Source organism: Macrotis lagotis, chromosome 8, assembly GCF_037893015.1.
Source record: "Macrotis lagotis isolate mMagLag1 chromosome 8, bilby.v1.9.chrom.fasta, whole genome shotgun sequence".
Lineage (NCBI taxonomy): Eukaryota > Metazoa > Chordata > Mammalia > Peramelemorphia > Peramelidae > Macrotis > Macrotis lagotis.
The window spans coordinates 38,696,077-38,714,516 of NC_133665.1; the positions used below are offsets into that span (position 1 = coordinate 38,696,077).

Consider the following 18,440-nt stretch of genomic DNA (forward strand, 5'->3'; position numbering starts at 1 on the left):
CCCCACCATGAGATTGTAAGCTTGGGGGGAACTGGTTTTTTAATATATTTATATTAGCACAGTGAATGACACATAGAAGATACTTAATACATTTTTATTGACTGGCAGATTATATAGTTTGCTAGTTAGTTCTGGAGAAAGGCACTACAACCCAGTTACCCTGATTTCCCAGGCTATTGCTCTTTCCACGTCTTTTTGAAATAATAAATGCTTGTTAAAGTGAATTGAAATTCTACCACTTATTTTGGGTCCCCCCCCACCTATATTTTGGCAGCAGATAGCATAGGTGTCTGAAAACTCTTATGTATTTTCTGAGCAGAATTCAAATTTTTTCCTTGGTAATTTTTTTAATCCTATAGAATATAAAGCAACGATCAATTTGACAGTTCTCAAAGTCTATAGCACAAATGCAAAATGAAGCTGTGAAAAGTGAAAACGTGTGGCTAGCACACTCCGACAATCTAAAATTGATTCAAGTTTTAGTCTGACAACGTTCCTGTAGGGGTCACTCTTATCACCAGCTTATTTCTTCTATTGTGGGGGGGGGGGGGGGGGGAGAGGGAAGAAATAAGCCGCAAACGTTTAAGAATGCATGCACATAATAAGTTTTTAATGCATGACTAGTTTACATTCTTTGGACTGTAAAATAAACAGTACAACCCTGCAGCAAAATAGCTCTACCTTGCCAAGTTCTTTATGCTCTATAAAAAAGACACGCAACTCATTTCACTGAACATGCTGCCCAATTATCAATGATTAAAAGATATGATTCTCCTTCGCAATTTACATTTGCCTGTTCCTAATTAGGCACCACAAGCTAATTGTCTGCCGCTATAAAATGTTCACAGTGTAAATGTTGACTCAAAGACTTGAAGTAATAGAAAATTTAGTTACCGAAGACATCAATCTCTTTACTTTTTTTTTCCTACTCTTTCCCCTTTCGATATACTTGTTCTTGATGTTTCAGGCTCGTGCATAACTAAAACAAGGGGGGAAATGCTTTCCGCCTTTTAGATTTAACTTTTTTGTTTGCTGGCTGTTTGCTCTCCAGCCAGTGATTTTTATCAGTTTAGGTGATTCCAGGTGTGGCGATTCCATCTCTTCTGCAGATAAGGGGCACATCTAGAATTTAAGAGCTTTAGTCAGTTAACCAAGGGCACGAAAAGCTTGAGTCAAACTTTGATTACTAATACAATGTGTCCGAGGCAATCCTTGAACACAGGTCTTCAGGTTTCCGAGGTCAGCCATCTGCACTGGAGTACTTGGAATTTCTTATTTGAATATATAAGTTTTGGATGTGTGTGCATAAAAATATATACACACTATACAAGTGTCTATTTTTGCATATGTGTGCATTTATATATTCATATCATATCTATATATCTATATGCATTTGTATATATTTATATGTATGTACAAGTGTAATTTTGAATAGGTGTGTGCCTATATATATATATATTTCTATCTATACACATATAGACATATTTGAATAAATCTATACACGGAAACATTTCTGGTCATAAATATTCATAGAAGTACGTGAAAACAGCTTTATATTAAAGCCATATTAAAAAACTCATGTTGACAGATTTTTAAAGGGGTCTGTGTCAAACACTGTTTTGAATTAAGGAAAAGTCAGGTGTTGCTCAGATGCAGAGACTCTAGGGTTTTTTCTATGCTAAAATATGCAAACAATCCATCAGCTTTCATTTCCTCTCCCCCCCACGCCCCTTTCCCCCCAAATCCGGTGGGTGTGGGAAGGAGCCAGAGATGATATATACAGGCGCCTTCTCTTTACTACTTGAGAGGCGTCTAGCCTAGGGAACTCTATAAATGGGAGGTTTTTAAACCCTCTTCCGAAATCGCAGTAAATTCTCTAAACAAGACATTTGGGAGCCGGAGAGCAGTCTGTCAAGCCTGGGACAATTAGCTGGGGGATCGGAAGAGGTCTGAGACGCCTCGACCTCCAGTGAGGGCAGGCTCTTTGGCTCTGTTCCTCCCGCGTTCACCTTTGGGCAACCTTCTTCTGGGTGCTTGAGGAGTTGTGCAAACTCCCTCAGCTGTCAGAACCCGGATTTGCTGAGGAAGGGAGCGCGGCCACTCTGGGCTTTGCCGCCACTCCCCAGAAGGGCCGGTTCCAGGGAAGTCGGGAGCAGAACAGGTGCTGAAGGGTCGGACGCGTCCCTAGAGCTTTCCCAGCCCCCCTGGGACCCACTCCGTCGCCCACAGACGCCATTCGTCGGGGGTCCCAGCTCCAGTGTTCCTGGACGCTCCGCCTTCCTCTCCTCGGCCACGAACAGCAGGATCCAGAACCCTTTCCCCTTGGACCTTGCCTGCTAGAAGGGGGTGGCGTCCCCTTCGGCTTTGGGGTGCTCGAATCTCTCTGGCTAGTCCCCCTGAAGCGGTTGCCTCCTTCTCTACCACCCGGTCACCTCTGGCCAGTACTTTCGGGAGCTCTCGGGGCAGCTCCACCCCAACTTTGCGCCTGAGTTGCGCCCTCCCCTCCCGAGCTCGGGCCCCTTTCTAGGAGGGCCACCTCCTCCAGCTGGCGCATACAGGTCGCTCTGGTCTCGGAAAAACCGAAAATTAAGGAATCTGGACTCGGGACGTGAGCAGATAGGCGCTCCACATACTCTGGCTACCCTGGACTTAGGGTGTCCTTCCTTTGGCTGCTGAGGAACTCTCCCTCCTGACCCCCCCCCCCCCGGAAGAATTGTGAACCAGAAAGAAACTCCTTGGAACCCTTTAGCTCTTGAGAAACGTTTTAGAGGAAAAAGAGAGCTGCCCTCTTCCCCAGCTGACCCCTTCCTCCTCTGTTAATCCCGCCATCAGATTGGGGTTGGAAAAGCTGCGGAGGAGAAGCCGCTTTGAGGGAGAGACTCTGGAGAGGGTCCTGAGTCTGGTCTCAAGGCCTCGGGCGACCCATCCCTAGAGGGCTCTGTGAAACCATGGCCGGCTGCTGCTGCCTGTCCGCCGAGGAGAAAGAGTCGCAGCGCATCAGCGCCGAAATCGAGAGGCAGCTGCGCAGGGACAAGAAGGATGCGCGCCGGGAGCTCAAGCTGCTGCTGCTGGGTGAGTGCGCAGTGGGGAGCGGCACGGCCCTCCTGACCTCACCACACACACAAAGCCCTCTCCCCGACCACACCTACCCGGAGGATGCGCTGCTGTACATATCAGCGCCACAACGGGGCTAATTTCTAGGAATCTAATGACTCCTGGTCTCTTGTTTTGGTATCTTTTTTCATTCCTTCCGTAAAGTTTGGTCGGGCCGTTTGCAACTCTGAAGGTTTAAGTTCCCCTGCTCGCTATTCCCTTGACCCTGTAACGGCGACAGTCCACCCTTCCATAAAACTAGGTCAGGGACTTAACTACGTTATTAACCCGCTGCTTTCTTTCTTTCCCTTTTTCCTTCCTCCTAAAGGAAAGGATAAATCTCCGTTCTCCTCACTACTAGAGTGGATCACAGAGGAACCCTTTAGGTGAAGAATGTTTGTTGGGGAGCGGGATACAGTGCCAATACTCACTTCATTTCGCTTTATGCCCTGAGAATGGTTTATTCCGACCTCCTCACTGTGCTTTCTGCCCGACACTCAACTTTCCATCTCATTTCCAGTTTTCCATCCCCTGTGAAGCTAAGTTCTGTCTGTTGCTATTTCAGAAATACTCTGGGATTGTTCCCAAGCTATATGCAAAGTTCTGGAACTTTGCTGTCAGAAAAACCTCCAGCTTGCAATGTCTGGCAAACGTGTGCTGGTGTGTATGTGTGTGTTATCTGTGTTATATAGCATGATTTAGGAGGAAAAGTGGGGTTCAGTGGAGATTAATTTTAAGGTTTGTCCTGTGCTGTTCATAGCAAATGATTATTGCTAACTGCTTAAGCACCCATGCTGGGTTTTTCCCCCCAAACAAGGCTATGATTTATTTAATTTTAATATGTGTTTCATTTTAATGCGATTTTATTTTTGTAGCAGAGATGTTTGTGAATAGAATTCTGAGCTTGGAGTGAAAGTTATATTTGGGCTCTAACACGACTTCTTACTTTAGCCATGTGAAGCTGGGCAAATTATTTCATCTTGTGCCGCAAAACAACTAACTCTCTTTAAAAAAGGGGGTTTAAAATAAAAGATAATAATCTTTTGTCTTTTGGGGGGGAGGAGGAGTGTGGAGGGAGGCTCCTCCAAACTTTTTTTTTACAAGGCAATGGGTTTAAGTGGCTTGCCCAAGGCCACACAGCTAGGTAATTATTAAGTGTCTGAGACCGGATTTGAACCCAGGTACCCCTGACTCCAAGGCCCGTGCTTTATCCACTGTGCCACCTAGCTGCCCCTAGTCTTTTGTCTTTTGTTCAAACTCCACAATTCTTTCTCTGGATACAGATGGTATTCTCTATCACAGATACCCTAAAATTGTGCCTGATTGTTGCACTGATGGAACAGCAAGTCGATCGAGGTTGACCATCACCCTCATGTTGCTGCTAGGGTGTACAATGTTCTTCTGGTTCTGTTCATCTCGCTCAGCATCAGTTCATGCAAATTCTTCCAGGCTTCCCTGAATTCCCATCCAGGGGACTAACTTCTTCTGGAAGCCTGAGGCAGGGTTGCAGTTGCAGGTTTGGCATATGGTAATCTCTAGGGCCCAACCCTATTCAGAGGAGGAGCTCATTAGAAGGAAACAAGCATTTATTAATCATCTACTATGTTCCAGTCACTATACTAAGTACTTTAACACATATTATTTCATTTGATCTTTATAGGATGTAGGCACTATTATTATTATTTTTTCCATTTCTAGTTGAGGAAACTGAGACAAATAGTTAAATGACTTGCCCAAGGTCAGGTCCTACAGCTAGTAAGTGTTTGAGGTCAAATTTCAACCCAGGGTCCAGGTCCAGTGAACTATCCACTGCATCACTGATGTGCCTCTGGGAACTGGTCTCTGTGTATTAGTCTCAAGTTATTTTTTAAAAGATTTAAGATAGAGACTGAGAGAAAAAAATACATACTCAAAACCCCCTCCTCTCTATAGAATTATATGCCTTGTATCCAAAACTTTCAGTATTTTACATTATCTACTGAATGGGCATAGAACCATATAAAATTGGTGCAAGAGAAGTTCTTGCTAGATCTCATCTTTACTGAGGACTTGGAGGTATTATAAGAGGAGGGAATTCTTAATCCCTTTGACTGTTTATTGAAGCCAATGAATCCCTTCTCAGAATGTTTTTAAATACATGAAATAAAATACCCAGAATTACAAGGAAAACCAAAAATAATAACAAATTGAAAAATAATAAAAATGAAAAATAAATAATGATAAAAATAAAGATATATATTTTCCCATCTAAGTTCATGGACCCCTTCCCTCCCCTCAGAAATTTATCTTTGAACTCAGGTTCAGAATTCCTGCTATACATGGAAACAATGTAAAGAATATCAGACAGCCCTCTGCTATCTCTTATACTTTATTTTTATTCCTTAAGGATATGATTTCTCTCTCATCACATTCACCTTAGATCAGTGTATACCATGGAAACAACGTAAAGACTAGCAGAATGGCCTTCTGTGGGGGGTGGAGGGAGGGAAGCAAGATTAGGGGGAAAATTGTAAAATTCCAAATAAATAAATAACTTAAAAAAAAATCTTTTTAATCTGTCAATGCTAGATGAGGGTCAGAGAACTCCAGTGGTTTAAACTCTGATAACTACTGCAATAAAATTGAACTTCACAATCCAATGTGTTTTATGCATTTAATAACATGATTCTGAGAAGAGATCCATAGACATCACCAAACTGTCCAGAAAATTACTTTCTATTATATTAATAACCCATTATTAATTAGACTTTATTTCTTCATTCAGGGACCAGCCCTTGTAGGTCCCTCAGTCAGTGCCTGAAGGTCTTGGCTAATAAAAAAAGTTATCCCTAATCTTTGGGGTACAATGTACCCCAAATAAATATACCTCAATCTTGGGCAGGACTCCACCCAACTAGGAGGCCTTACTTCTCTTGGAAATGTAAACAGAATCTCATCTAGGTAAGTTATTGCCCTGAGGAAATAAATCCATGTCCAAAGAACAGTGTCCATTAGAGTTTAGGGTGACCAAACTAATGAAAGAGAAAACTGATCAGAGTGGTCTTCATGGAGATGGAGTTCTTTGACAGACTGCTGAAGGCTGATAAGTCTTCTGATCAATTCTTTTAACCCATCTCCTCATTTAAATATACACTTAATCAGATTGATATTCATCTCTCAAGGATACCATTTTCAAAGTATAGCAAGGCTTCCATTGTCATTATGGCTTTGTCTTTGGTTATAGAGAGAAATCACTAATCATCAATTTATTGATTATTTGATGACAATATTAATAAATTGATGATTAATTATCTAGAAACTGTGTCTCAGGTTTTTTTCATTCATCACACTGCCAAAAGGGCAAAATGGTACATGACAGAAACAATCAAGGACCTCTTCTTTTAACCAATAAATGAAAGACAATCTCTGTATTCCAGATCCAGTGGTATTAATAGGTAAGCTATAGTATTCAAAGGTGACCAGTAGCAATTCAGCTCAGCTAACATGTGTTAAACTCAGACTTTGTACAAGACAACTATCACATTTTTCCCCAAAATTTTCTTTTCTTGGGATTAAATATTCCAGATCTTTAAAGTCCCTCTACCCAACCCAGATCTTTATTTTTAGACAAACTATCTTGCTATGCCTCCTTCATCTTGTAAAGTTGTTTTTTTTTTAACTCAAAGTACATTCATTCATCCCATGTCCAAATTCTAGTTAATAATGAAATCTGACTTTCCTATTAACATTTTTTCCTGAAAACTTTTCTCAAAGGACTCTCACAATGACTTACTAATCAGTACATCCAATGATCTTTGTAGTTCTTTCTTGTTTGAACTCTCTAGAAACTATTTAACTGTCAGTTGTTATAAAGTGAATTTTTCTGAAAGTTCTCTCTTCCTTGACCATCTCTTTCATTCCCATAGCTTCAACTCTCCCCTGTATGGAGATGACTCCCTTGACTTTTCTTTGGAGTTCCAGAACTGAATTTTCAACTGTTTACAGAAGATATTTTTGTTTATTTTATTTTTATTTTTGCAAGGCAATGGGGTTAAGTGACTTGCCCAAGGTCACACAGCTAGCTAATTACTAAGGGTCTGAGGCTGGATTTGAACACAGGTCCTCCTGACTCCATGGTCGGTGCTCTATCTACTGCCCTATAGAAGATAGGTTCATTAGCTCCATCAGTATCCAGACTGGATCTTTCTTCCTTATGATGACAGTTTCTGAAAATGATACTATCATTTTCTCCTTATCTCATGTTCGAATCTTTGATCTTTTCCTTTATTTTCCACACTTAGTCTCATCAATTCAATTTTTGCAATATTTTACCCACCTGCTTATTAGAGTATATTCTCACCATTCTGCTATAGACTCTACTTACCTGCTATATAAGAAGTTTTTGCAACAAGTCTTATTGTCTCTACTAAATCCCCCTTTCAGTCATTCTTGTACCCCACTGCCAGACTCTGTTTTCTTAAACACATATTTGGTCATGTCACTCTTCCAAAACCTTCAGTGCTTTACCAGCAGTTAAACTTATTCAAGATTCTTGGTGATTTGTTGAGAGCCCTGTCATTCTAACTTTTTTTCTTACAGTTTTCTACTATATATATATATATATAGTAGAATATATATATATTCTCTCAGTCAAACTGGATAACTTGCTTTTCCCTAGAAATTCCCCATTATTTCCTGTATCATGTATTTTTTCTGTTCTCTGTACCTGAAATGCCCTCCATTTACATCTTATATTTTGAATTCCTATATATTTTTAAAGTTCAGTTCAGACTCCTGGAAGCTTTCTCTTACATAGGGAACTTAAAAACCTGTGTTGCATTAAAAATAAGATTTAGCATTATAATTTCTATTAATGTGTTATTTTACTCAACTAAACAATAAGCACAGTGATAAAAGATTTGGGGTGGAGAGAAAGATTGTGAGACAAGTATTGATTGAGAAAGGAGAGAGAATATTCTGGGTGTCAGTAGACAATGGCTACCATGATCTGGATTGGGTGACAAATTTAGATTCCATGAACTTCAGAAGAGTAAAGATTGATCTATGATGGTGGTAGGTGTAGCAACAGGAAGCAAGGAGTATTTTGACTCCAGCAATACAACTAAGGAGTCTGGGAGATGAATGAATGACTAGTTAGTATTATAAAGAGAGGTGGGGGGCGGCTAGGTGGCGTTGTGGATAAAGCACCGGCCTTGGAGTAAGGAGTACTTGGGTTCAAATCCGGTCTCAGACACTTAATAATTAGCTAGCCGTGTGGCCTTGGGCAAGCCACTTAACCCCATTTGCCTTGCAAAAACCTAAAAAAAAAAAGAGAGAGAGAGAGAGAGGCCAGGAATGAGGCATCATAAAGAGTGAAGTAGTCAAATCTTAGTGAGTACCAAAAAGATGAGAAAGGAACAGGTCAAAAATAAGAGGAGAGTTTGTAAATTATTGAGTACACATTTTAAAAGTCACATTGGAATGAGTGGTCATATGTGGAGGAGGATATGGCAGAGACAGAATTGAATTGGATGTCAATGAAAGACCCCAAACTTGCTTGCGTTTTCTTTCTACATATACCTTACACATATCTGGTGGTAGGGAACAGGAGACATTAGAGAAGAGCTGAACTTAATTCTCCAGTGCAGAAAATATCTTTGCAGCTGATTTAGATGATGTAAATGTAACCATAAGCTTTGACAGCAATTTTAAATATGCTAGGAAAGGAACATTATTCCCTTTATACAGTGACTTCCTTTCTGGTTTCTGATATTAGTACCCAGCATCTAAAGGGGAGTAGGGAAAGAAGGATTATACTTTATATTTGTGAACTTTTCTCTTACTCCTCTTCCAATTTTATACAGGCTAAAATGAGCATCCTTCTCCTAGGCTACTAATTGTGTCTGGAATTTATAATCTTACGGATTATATCTATTGTAAATCTGTTGTTTGTCTCAGTTGGCCTCTTGCTACCACAAAAATTGAAAAATTGATGACATTAATTCTTTTATCATATCTCCCATATTAATTGTTTTATTTTCTTCCTACTTCTTTCTCCACTTTTACTTTTATCCTACCCTTGGAACAGATGGTCCAGTTTGTGATTTAAGAAATTAAGAAAGGAAAAGTCTCTCTCAACCAAAAATTCTTTTTTATTTTTTCAATTCTTCAGCGACATTTCTTTCCTATTTTTTTAGGTTTTTGCAAGGCAAATGGGGTTAAGTGGCTTGTTTAAGGCCACACGGCTAGGTAATTATTAAGTGTCTGAGGTTGGATTTGAACTCAAGTACTCCTGACTCCAGGGCCGGTGCTCTATCCACTTCATCACCTAACCACCCCACTTTCCTATTCTTTAATATCAGACTTCTAAAGAAAACTTTGTGCTTGCTGCCTCCCTCCACTGGAGGCATCTTTCCTTATCATTCTGTTGAAATTGTATTTATACCATCAGCCGTGGTATTTATTGATGAATGCTCAAATTAACATTGTGGAAAAATGTAGACAACACATTTATATGTTTAATCTTCATTAATAACACTTTCTCCATTACTATTTTAAATCTAGACAATCAACTAAGCAACAAACCAAATCTTAATTTGTAGGGTTTTTTGATTTCTAGGTGTAATTGCTCACACTAAAAATTTAACAATCTCCAGTTTGAACTGGCTCCAGCATACCACTATCTAGCAACAACTTCCTTATTATCAAATATAAAAGGCAATTTTATTGCCCATTCACCAGCTGTACCTGGATATACTCAGCTCTCATCAGAATATTCATTTGGCAGCTTTTGGATTCAGAATGTTAAGTAGTACAATCCATAATTTTATTATCTAATGTACATGATTTGGAACTGCTCCAGGACCTCAAGAACAAATTTTTAAAATAAATTTTACATTTTTTATTATGAACTTTGCAGCATCTGTGAAAAGCAAACGAAAAAGAGGTCCGATTTATGAAACCATGAATCTCCAGCAGGAACCAGTGTTTTTAAAAAAGTATATTTCAAGGAGCGGCTAGGTGGCGAAGTGGACAGAGCACCGGCCCTGGAGTCAGGAGTACCTAGGTTCAGATCCGGTCTCAGACACTTAATAATTACCTAGCCCTGTGGCCTTGGGCAAGCCACTTAACCCCATTTGCCTTGCAAAAAAAAACCCTAAAAAAAAAGTATATTTCAAATTAATCATAGTAGTTCCCTATTTGGTTCTGTCTTCTTCTGAACTTCCTTTTACTTTCTTCTGTGAATTCTTAACAAATGATGCATTAAAGGAAACAGAAGGAAGGGCCAAAAAAAAGTACAAAGAAGATAGCTTTGATATCTGCAGATTGATTTTTGAATTTGAATAAAAGAAAATCAATCTACATGTAATAGAGATCTGCATTATTTTGTATAATTATCTTTTTCTATGTTATCACATATATAAAAATGTTCATTGAGGGGGTTAAGTTTCCAATAAAAGTAAATTTTAAAATTACTTTCCCCTTCTTTTATTCCTTTCTAAAAAAAATCTCTAAACTCTTATCACCCCACCCCTGAATAAAGCTCTTTTATAATAAATTGATTGTCAAGCAAACAACTGAATATCAGTTTTCAAATCAAAATTAATTTTATTTTAGATATCTCAGAAAAGGGAGTAGGGGGGAAAACTTCATTCCTCCTTGCTATTGCTTATATGATGGAGGAAGAGGCAGAGATAACCAGTAAATGGTCATTTAGGATAGGCTCTTTAATTGGAAACTATTTTGTATTGGCTTGCCAACTTTAATAAATCTGAATTTCTCTAACCTTTGTAAACTAAAAAAATTAGATGTGGTTAAGATTGATATTGCCCTATTGCTTCAGAGTTGTCAAAATGTCTTATTGTCAGTCATGTTAAGCATGAGTAATGTGAGTAATTTTCCAGGAGGTTATAAATTTAACTAATCTAGAGAGAAGACCTAGAATACTGGTGTCTTAACTTTTCAGGCCAGTGCTCTTCCCAGAAATTCATTCACATTCTTTTAAAAATTACAGCAAGAGGAGTGTTTACTTAGGATAATTGAAGCTAGGTAGTAAAGACTATTTTGCTGTAATGGATTTATGAAGAATAATTGCTAGCGATCATTTTCTCAAGAGGGGAGAGTTGGAGATGAAAAGGAAATGCTGAAGGGACTCCCTCACAGCAAGTGAAAAATATTTCAAATCTAGTAGGGAGGAAGAAAAGCAAAGATCTTGTGGATATAGCATCCTCTTCCCTTCCCTTTTCACCTCCCCCCTCCTTTTGTCTCCCTGGATTTAGCTCTTATCACTGATAAATTCCAGATGACAATATGACTGATCAGGATCTTAAGTGTCTTGGCATTTTTAAGTTACCAGCTAACTTTTTGACAAAAGATGCATCAGCAGGGGCGGCTAGGTGATGCAGTAGATAAAGCACTGGCCCTGGAGTCAGGCGTACCTGGGTTCAAATCCAGGCTCAGACACTTAATAATTACCTAGCTGTGTGGCCTTGGGCAAGCCACTTAACCCCATTTACCTTGCAAAATCCTAAAAAAAAAAAAAAAAAAAAAAAAAAAAGATGCATCAGCAAACTGGAACACAACCCCTGAGAGTCAAGGAGATACTTCCAAATGTCAGCTAAATATAGCCTAGTAAAAGAGTGTAGCTTGTTATTGTATAGTTATCTGAAGAATAAAACAGTTGAATTACCAATACATAGCTTTTTTTAAGAATCTAGTCTGTGATAACTTGATCTACTTATACCTTGGCCAGCAAATTCTAAGGTAAAAGAATAATTTTTTGGTGTTGAGTGTTTTGGATGTTCAAAGGGACTTTCATTTTTAGGTGATGGGGATGTTTTGAAGTAGGAAGAAATAGAAGAATTGCTACTTCTGAAGAAGATAAAACCAATTTTCACTTAATGTTCTCTCTGTGTCTGTGTGTGTGTGTGTGTGTGTGTGTGTGTGTGTGTGTCACTGTGTATATGTGTGTGTCTCTATCTTTTTCTATCTCTCTTTAAACAAAACTTACCTTAGTACCATTCTCAATGGTACATTTTTACCCTTACCTTTTTTACTTCTTCCTTTCTTGTTTTTTTTTTTTTCTTTCTTTTTCCTCCTCAGGTTCTTAAAACTAAAATGTTGAATATCTTCTTGGTTTCCTTTGTAATGCTCTTTCAGCTGTTACACATAAATAATGGGAATAAGAGGTAGCCTTATCAGATAGGAACACAATGACTTAGAAGAATTAAAGCTACCCCCCACCCTCTAAAGAAGAAAAGCTGGAAATAACATACTGAACAAGCTCTGGAAAGGAGCTAGCAAACACTTCTTGTGATAAAGATTTGGGAGTTTTTAGGACTGCAAAGTCATCTTGTAAGCTTGGGTCAACTGTGTGAGTATAGAAGGGAGAAAAAAAACTAATATAATATAATATTTGACTGCAGTTTATGGTAGGGGTTCTTAAGTTTTCTGGTTCTCTTGGATCCCTTTGACAGTTTGGTGAAGTTTTTTTCCCAGAATAATGGAAAATACAAAACCTATTTTCAAAATAATGTTTCTAATTGTCTAAAATGAAATGCATAACATTACAGAAATAACCAATTATATTGAAATGTAGTTAGTGATTTTTTTTTAAGTTTATAAGTATCAGGTAGTCCTGGTCTAGATTCAGGTAAGTAATGTCTTTTATACTTAGTGGTCTTACCACATCTGGAAACAGATTTAGTTCTTGGTGTCCCATTTTACGTGGGATATTGACAGTCTGAACCATGACATGCAAAGAATGAGTGACAGAACTGTAGATATGTTGGCCTAGCCCCTTGAAGACTTTAGGGGTAGAGTGAGGCAATTACTTGAACTCAATTGTTTGAAAAATATTTTTTTCTCCAAGTTGAAACATTAAAAAGAATGGGGAACAAACTTGTTCTGCTAGGTTTTGAAGGGCATAGCTGGGACTAATGGGTGGAAGCTATAGAGAGGCAGGCAGATTTTTTTGTTTAATATAAGGAAAATTTTTCTTTATCTAATGGAGCTGTCTAAAATATACAAATGTGAGTCTCAAGTAATTGTCTTTAAAGCAGAAGCAATGACCACACAAGAGGATATTATAGATTGGAGTCATGATTTGGCTAAAGCTTAGGCTAGGTGATCCCTTCTGTCTCAATAGTTCTCTGGTTTTTTACCAAATACAAAAGGATAGTTAATTTTACAAAAAAGAAAAAATATACTTTTAAATTAAGGAAAGAGAAGCAAAATGAATTACTGTTAGAAAAGTTGCTTATCAAATAAGGAGAGTCATTTTGCATGTGGTTTGAATTTTATTTCTTTAAATGACTACATTTTTCTCTTTCACTTTTAAGTTAAATAATTTGGAAGTAGTCCTTAATCATTGATAAGTTTGAATTGAAAAAAAACATATTTGAGTAGAAAGAATGGTTGACTTTCTCTGATTCTCTGGTCAGTATATTCTTGTTAGGACTAAAGTATCAGCTGAACTGTGATGTGAAAGGCATAAAGAAAGAAAACTAAATAGGAACAAAAATAAATCTGAGGAGGAAATGATTGTCATATATAATTCAAAATAAAAATATCAGAAGGGTAATTAAAATACTCAAGGAGAAAAGGAAAAAGAAATAGGTTACCCATCAATAATACACATGCATACACTCACACATACATAATCCTTTCTTTAGAGACATGAGAAGAAAAAAGATTTTTGCTTTTTTGGTGTTAATAAATTAATTTCATTTGATAATTACTAGGTACTATGATAGGTAATTGGGATAGAAATGTTTTAAAAAACATATAATCCCTGCCTTCAAGGAGCTTGAGAGAATGAAAAGGCAAATTCCATATAAAATGCATGAAAAAATGTTGAAAATTCATTATGCTTTTTTTGAAGATATATCCAATTTTTGGTTTTGAGAAATCTGTATCTTGGTATTATGGATAGAATTCTGGGCTTATTGAAGTAAGGTAGGATTCATTTCTTTGTATTTGTGACTCTGGGCAAGTCACTTTATCTCAATGTATATCATGTAGGTCCCTAGGACTTATCCCTTTAATCGTGGACAAAACTGTTGAGATCTGCTTTGGTGGACAGAGTTTTACTACCAGAAAACACAGACTTTCAAGTTTTAAGGAAAAAGATGCCCAACAGACTCTGTAATGGTTAATCAGTATGGGCAGATGTCTTGTACCTGGTTGTTCAGTCGTGTTCAACTCTTTGTGACTCCATTTGCGATTTTCCTGGTAAAATATTGGAGTGTTTGCCATTTCCTTCTCCAGCTCATTTTACAGATGAAGAACTGAGGAAAACAGGGTGAAATTACTTATTAAGTGTCTGAAACTAGAATTAAACTTAGGAAGATGAATCTTCCTGACTCCTGGGCTAGCACTCTATCCTCAGTGCCCCCTTGTTGCCCTAGATAAACATGTTTATTAAAATGTAGTGGGGGTTGATGGAAACAATAAATCCAGCCCCACTTAGACAAGGATCCCTTTATTGAATGAGAATACATTTAGATTGAACCAATCAACCTGAGATATGAACCAGGTATGAACATGTCCTGGACTCCCTCCTTAGACTTCTTAATGTTAAAGATATTCAACCTAGTAGGGATTATATGAATTAAAAAAGTCTGTTCAAAATAAGTTAACTTGTCTTTTATAAAAAATCCAAATGAACTTTAAAGAATATATGAAGAAAGATACTATCTACATCCAAAGAAAGAATTAATAAATAAAAAACTGATAAATAAAAAAACATATATTTAGAATAAGTTTACATATATTTACATATATATGTAAATCCATATCTATTTGTATTTAATGATAGCCATGGGGAAGGAAAAAATAGAATGTTTACATGATAATTTTGTTGTATGAAAGGTATAGCAACTTGTGTAGATTAGATTTGCAGTTTAATGTACAATCATCTTTTTATTGTACTATATTATGGAAATGCTTATTTTATTCCATATATTAAAAACAAAATGAAAAAATTTTAAAAGGAGGAAAAAAGATATGATTGGGTATCTGACTTCATAGAGATTATTGTTGAAGCCATTTGTTCAGTGGAATGAGCTTACCGAAGAGATTAGGAACAGATTTTTGAGCAATACTTATATCTAATAGTAGCCATCTTTGGAGGAGAGAGGGAGAGAGAAAAAAGAAATTTACCTGATAATTTTATTATATATTTAAAAGAAATAGCAAGTTGTATATAATATATTTGTAGTTTTATGTGCATTAATCTTTCTTAAATATTATGTTATAGAAATGCTTGTTTTATTCCATAAATTAAAAATAAAATAAATTTTTAAAGAACGAAAAAAGGTCTTTTTTTTTCTTATTAGCAGATGCTATATATCTTCACCTCAACTCTCAAAGAGGGATTAACTAGAAAAAACAAATTCTGGTACAAAACTGTACCTCTGCCTAAATGTTAGGAATTCCTAATTGGAGGCATTGAGCAATTGTAGCTGTACTAACTTTTCTTTTACTATGAATTCCCTAAAGGACCATTGGAGGATCCTATAGAGACTTGATGGGCCATTGAATTGCTCTTAAATTTCTAATGGGCTGGTTATTTAATATAGCTAGTTATTTAATATAGCAGGTTGTTCAGAGACAAAATGTGAAGGGAAGGACAGTGAGAATTTTTGCTAATCACCTGTATCTTGCCTCCCTTATGATTCAATAGTATTACAAATGAAGAGGAAGAAAATCATTCATTAGGTCCTTACTATGCCAATAACACTGGCATGTTAAGTGAGAGACCTAATCCTGCCCCTCCTTTTTTAACAATAAAGAAGCTAGTGAATGTGAATGTGTGCTCAACACTAATAAGTCTGCTTCCATTCTGTGTCCTCTCTTTTCCTCCCCCCAGACTCTATTTACAGAATTTTGTTCTGTGGTTTTAATTCCCCATTTTATGATCCATTTTCTAAAGTCGATATTTGTTTTGAATAAAATCAATCTGAGTCTTAACCTATCCACTTTCTTAAAACCTTCTATCCTTGTTCCTGTTTTTTCACGGTGATTCCTTGTTTGATTTTTATTATTTTTCCACCCCAAACTTTTTCTGCTTTTATTATGTTTGCATTTAAACATCTAATGTTTCATTCAGGAAAAAGTACTCAATTCCTCTCTGTGTTGGCATAGTCTTTCCCCCTTACATTCTGATTATGTGAAATTGTAAGTTCTAGCTCCTTACCTTACCTTTCTCCCTAGTGTATTCCTTTTTTTTTCATTTTACTTTCTTCACATACATTCATCAAAATCATATAATTAGGGGCAGCTAGGTGGCTCAGTGATAGAATACTAGCCTTGAAGTCAGGAGGACCTGGGTTCAAATTCTATCTCAGACAGTTAATAATTACCTAGCTGTATCAACTTGGGCAAATCACTTAATCCCATTGCTTTAAATAATAAAAAAAAATCCTATGATTAGCTATCTCTAGGGTGGGGGGAGGAAAAAAAGAAAAAATACATAATAATTTGGTTGTAAATTTGAAAGGAATAAGAAGTTGTGCTTAGTAGAATTTCAGTACAATTCTTGTACAATTGTCTTTTATTGTACTATATTATAGAAATGCTTGTTTTTATCCCATAAATTAAAATTAAAATAACAAATGAAACAATTCATACGCTCAATATTATTTAAATTCTTTGATACTTGAGAACATAAAGGCTTTTAGGAGACAAGTTTCTTCTCCTTTAGACTATAAATAGTTCATCATAAAATCCCTTCCAGTTGCTCCAGTGTCTTTACTTCATAGTTTTTGGTCTGTATAATTTTAAGGTGAGAAGATCTCAGGAATCTTTTAAGGCCAACAAATCATAAGATCAGGGGTTTAGAGTGAAACAAAAAAACCAGGAAAGTCAGAGTTTAAGAGTAATTAATAAGCAATTTATTAATTAGTTTAGCTCATAATAGTCATTGATTTCTCTAGGTAATCCTAGACAAAACTATAGAGATCACTGAATGCTTAAATATCTTTGGAAAAAAGTGTTCCCCCACAATTGAAAATCAACTCTTACAGGTGAACAATTAATGAGAGTTTGGACTTTCAAATGTGGAGATGGGCTGAGAGCTCTCTACCCTGCCTGTGGAGAACATAACTTTATCATGAGATGCAGCCTGCAATTTGGACAAAGGAATCCATCTCTACCTAGACTAGACTGTTTGGTTTTCTCTTTCAAGAGTTGGGTTACCCTAGACTCCAATGGAAAGGATGCAAGGGTATAGACTTAATGCTTTGGGGCTGGAATTCAACTAGATTTGATTCTATTTCTCAATCTAAATACCTCCTAGCTCGGTGGGGTCCTGCCCAAGATTAATGAGCATGTTCCCAAAGATTTTGGACAATCTCACCTATCAGCAATGTCCTTCAGATGACTGACTGACAGGGATTGATCCCAGGATGAGGAAATAAAGAGAAAAAAACTTAATATCCTAATTTAATAATTGGTTGTTAAATAATCACATCACTCCAGAGTTAGTATCTAAGAGATCACTAAGCAAAATTCTTTCATTTTACAGATGAGGAAACTGAGGTTCAGAGAACTTAAATGATTCACCCTATCACATAGTTAATGAGTTTCTGAGGCAGGATTCAAATTCAAATCTTCCCAATTGAAAATCCAGTGATTTAGAACTAATAGACTATGTTAAATTGTTAATAAATGAAGCATCTAAGGCTCATGGATAAAACTAAATGACTTTAAATCTCATGAGACCAACTGGTCCAATGTCCTCATTTTACAAAAGAAAAACCTAGAACTAGCAAGACTAAGCAAATTATCAAAGGCCACAAAATTCACAAAGCTTCAAACTGAGGTTCTCTTACTACAAATTCAGTGATATTTCCACTGCCTCTTTCTTTCTTTCTTCCTTTTTCTTTTTTTTTTTAGGTTTTTGCAAGGCAGTGGGGTTAACCAAAGTCACACAGGTAGGTAATTATTGAGTGACTGAGGTCAAATTTGAATTTAGGTCCTCCTGACTCCAGGGCCAGTGCTCTATCCACTGCGCCACCTAGCGCCCCTCTCATTTCAATAATAATGAGCATTGAGCATGATATATGCTGAAGCCACTGGGGAAAAGAAGGGGTGGGTCAGGAAAATGGCATAACCCCTATTCTCAAGAACCTGACAATGAACAGATCAAATTCTCAGTGAAACATTGCAGTCTCTGGCCTAAAACAATGGGTTACTTGCTTGAGGCTCAGTGCTCTCTCTGTTACATGAGCCTGTCTCCACTTACCTAAAATTAATTCTTTATGAAATGTCTATGTTCTTCATAAGTTGAGTGAAACTAAAGATAGTTTTGGTTAGTGACTTAAGTAGCCATCATTAGACATACAATACATATTTCTGTAAACACC

The 18,440-nt window shown here is 37.1% G+C and overlaps 1 protein-coding gene across 1 annotated transcript in view; it reads left to right on the forward strand.

The window, feature by feature from the left end:
* The first annotated feature begins 1,744 nt into the window (after positions 1 to 1,744).
* LOC141495412 (guanine nucleotide-binding protein subunit alpha-14) overlaps positions 1,745 to 18,440 on the forward strand; it is a 408,685-nt gene continuing 391,989 nt past the window's right edge. The window contains exon 1 of the mRNA XM_074196702.1: positions 1,745 to 3,072. Within this exon, the coding sequence (XP_074052803.1) occupies positions 2,949 to 3,072 (124 nt within the window). The 5' untranslated portion in view covers positions 1,745 to 2,948. The remainder of the gene's footprint in view (positions 3,073 to 18,440) is intronic.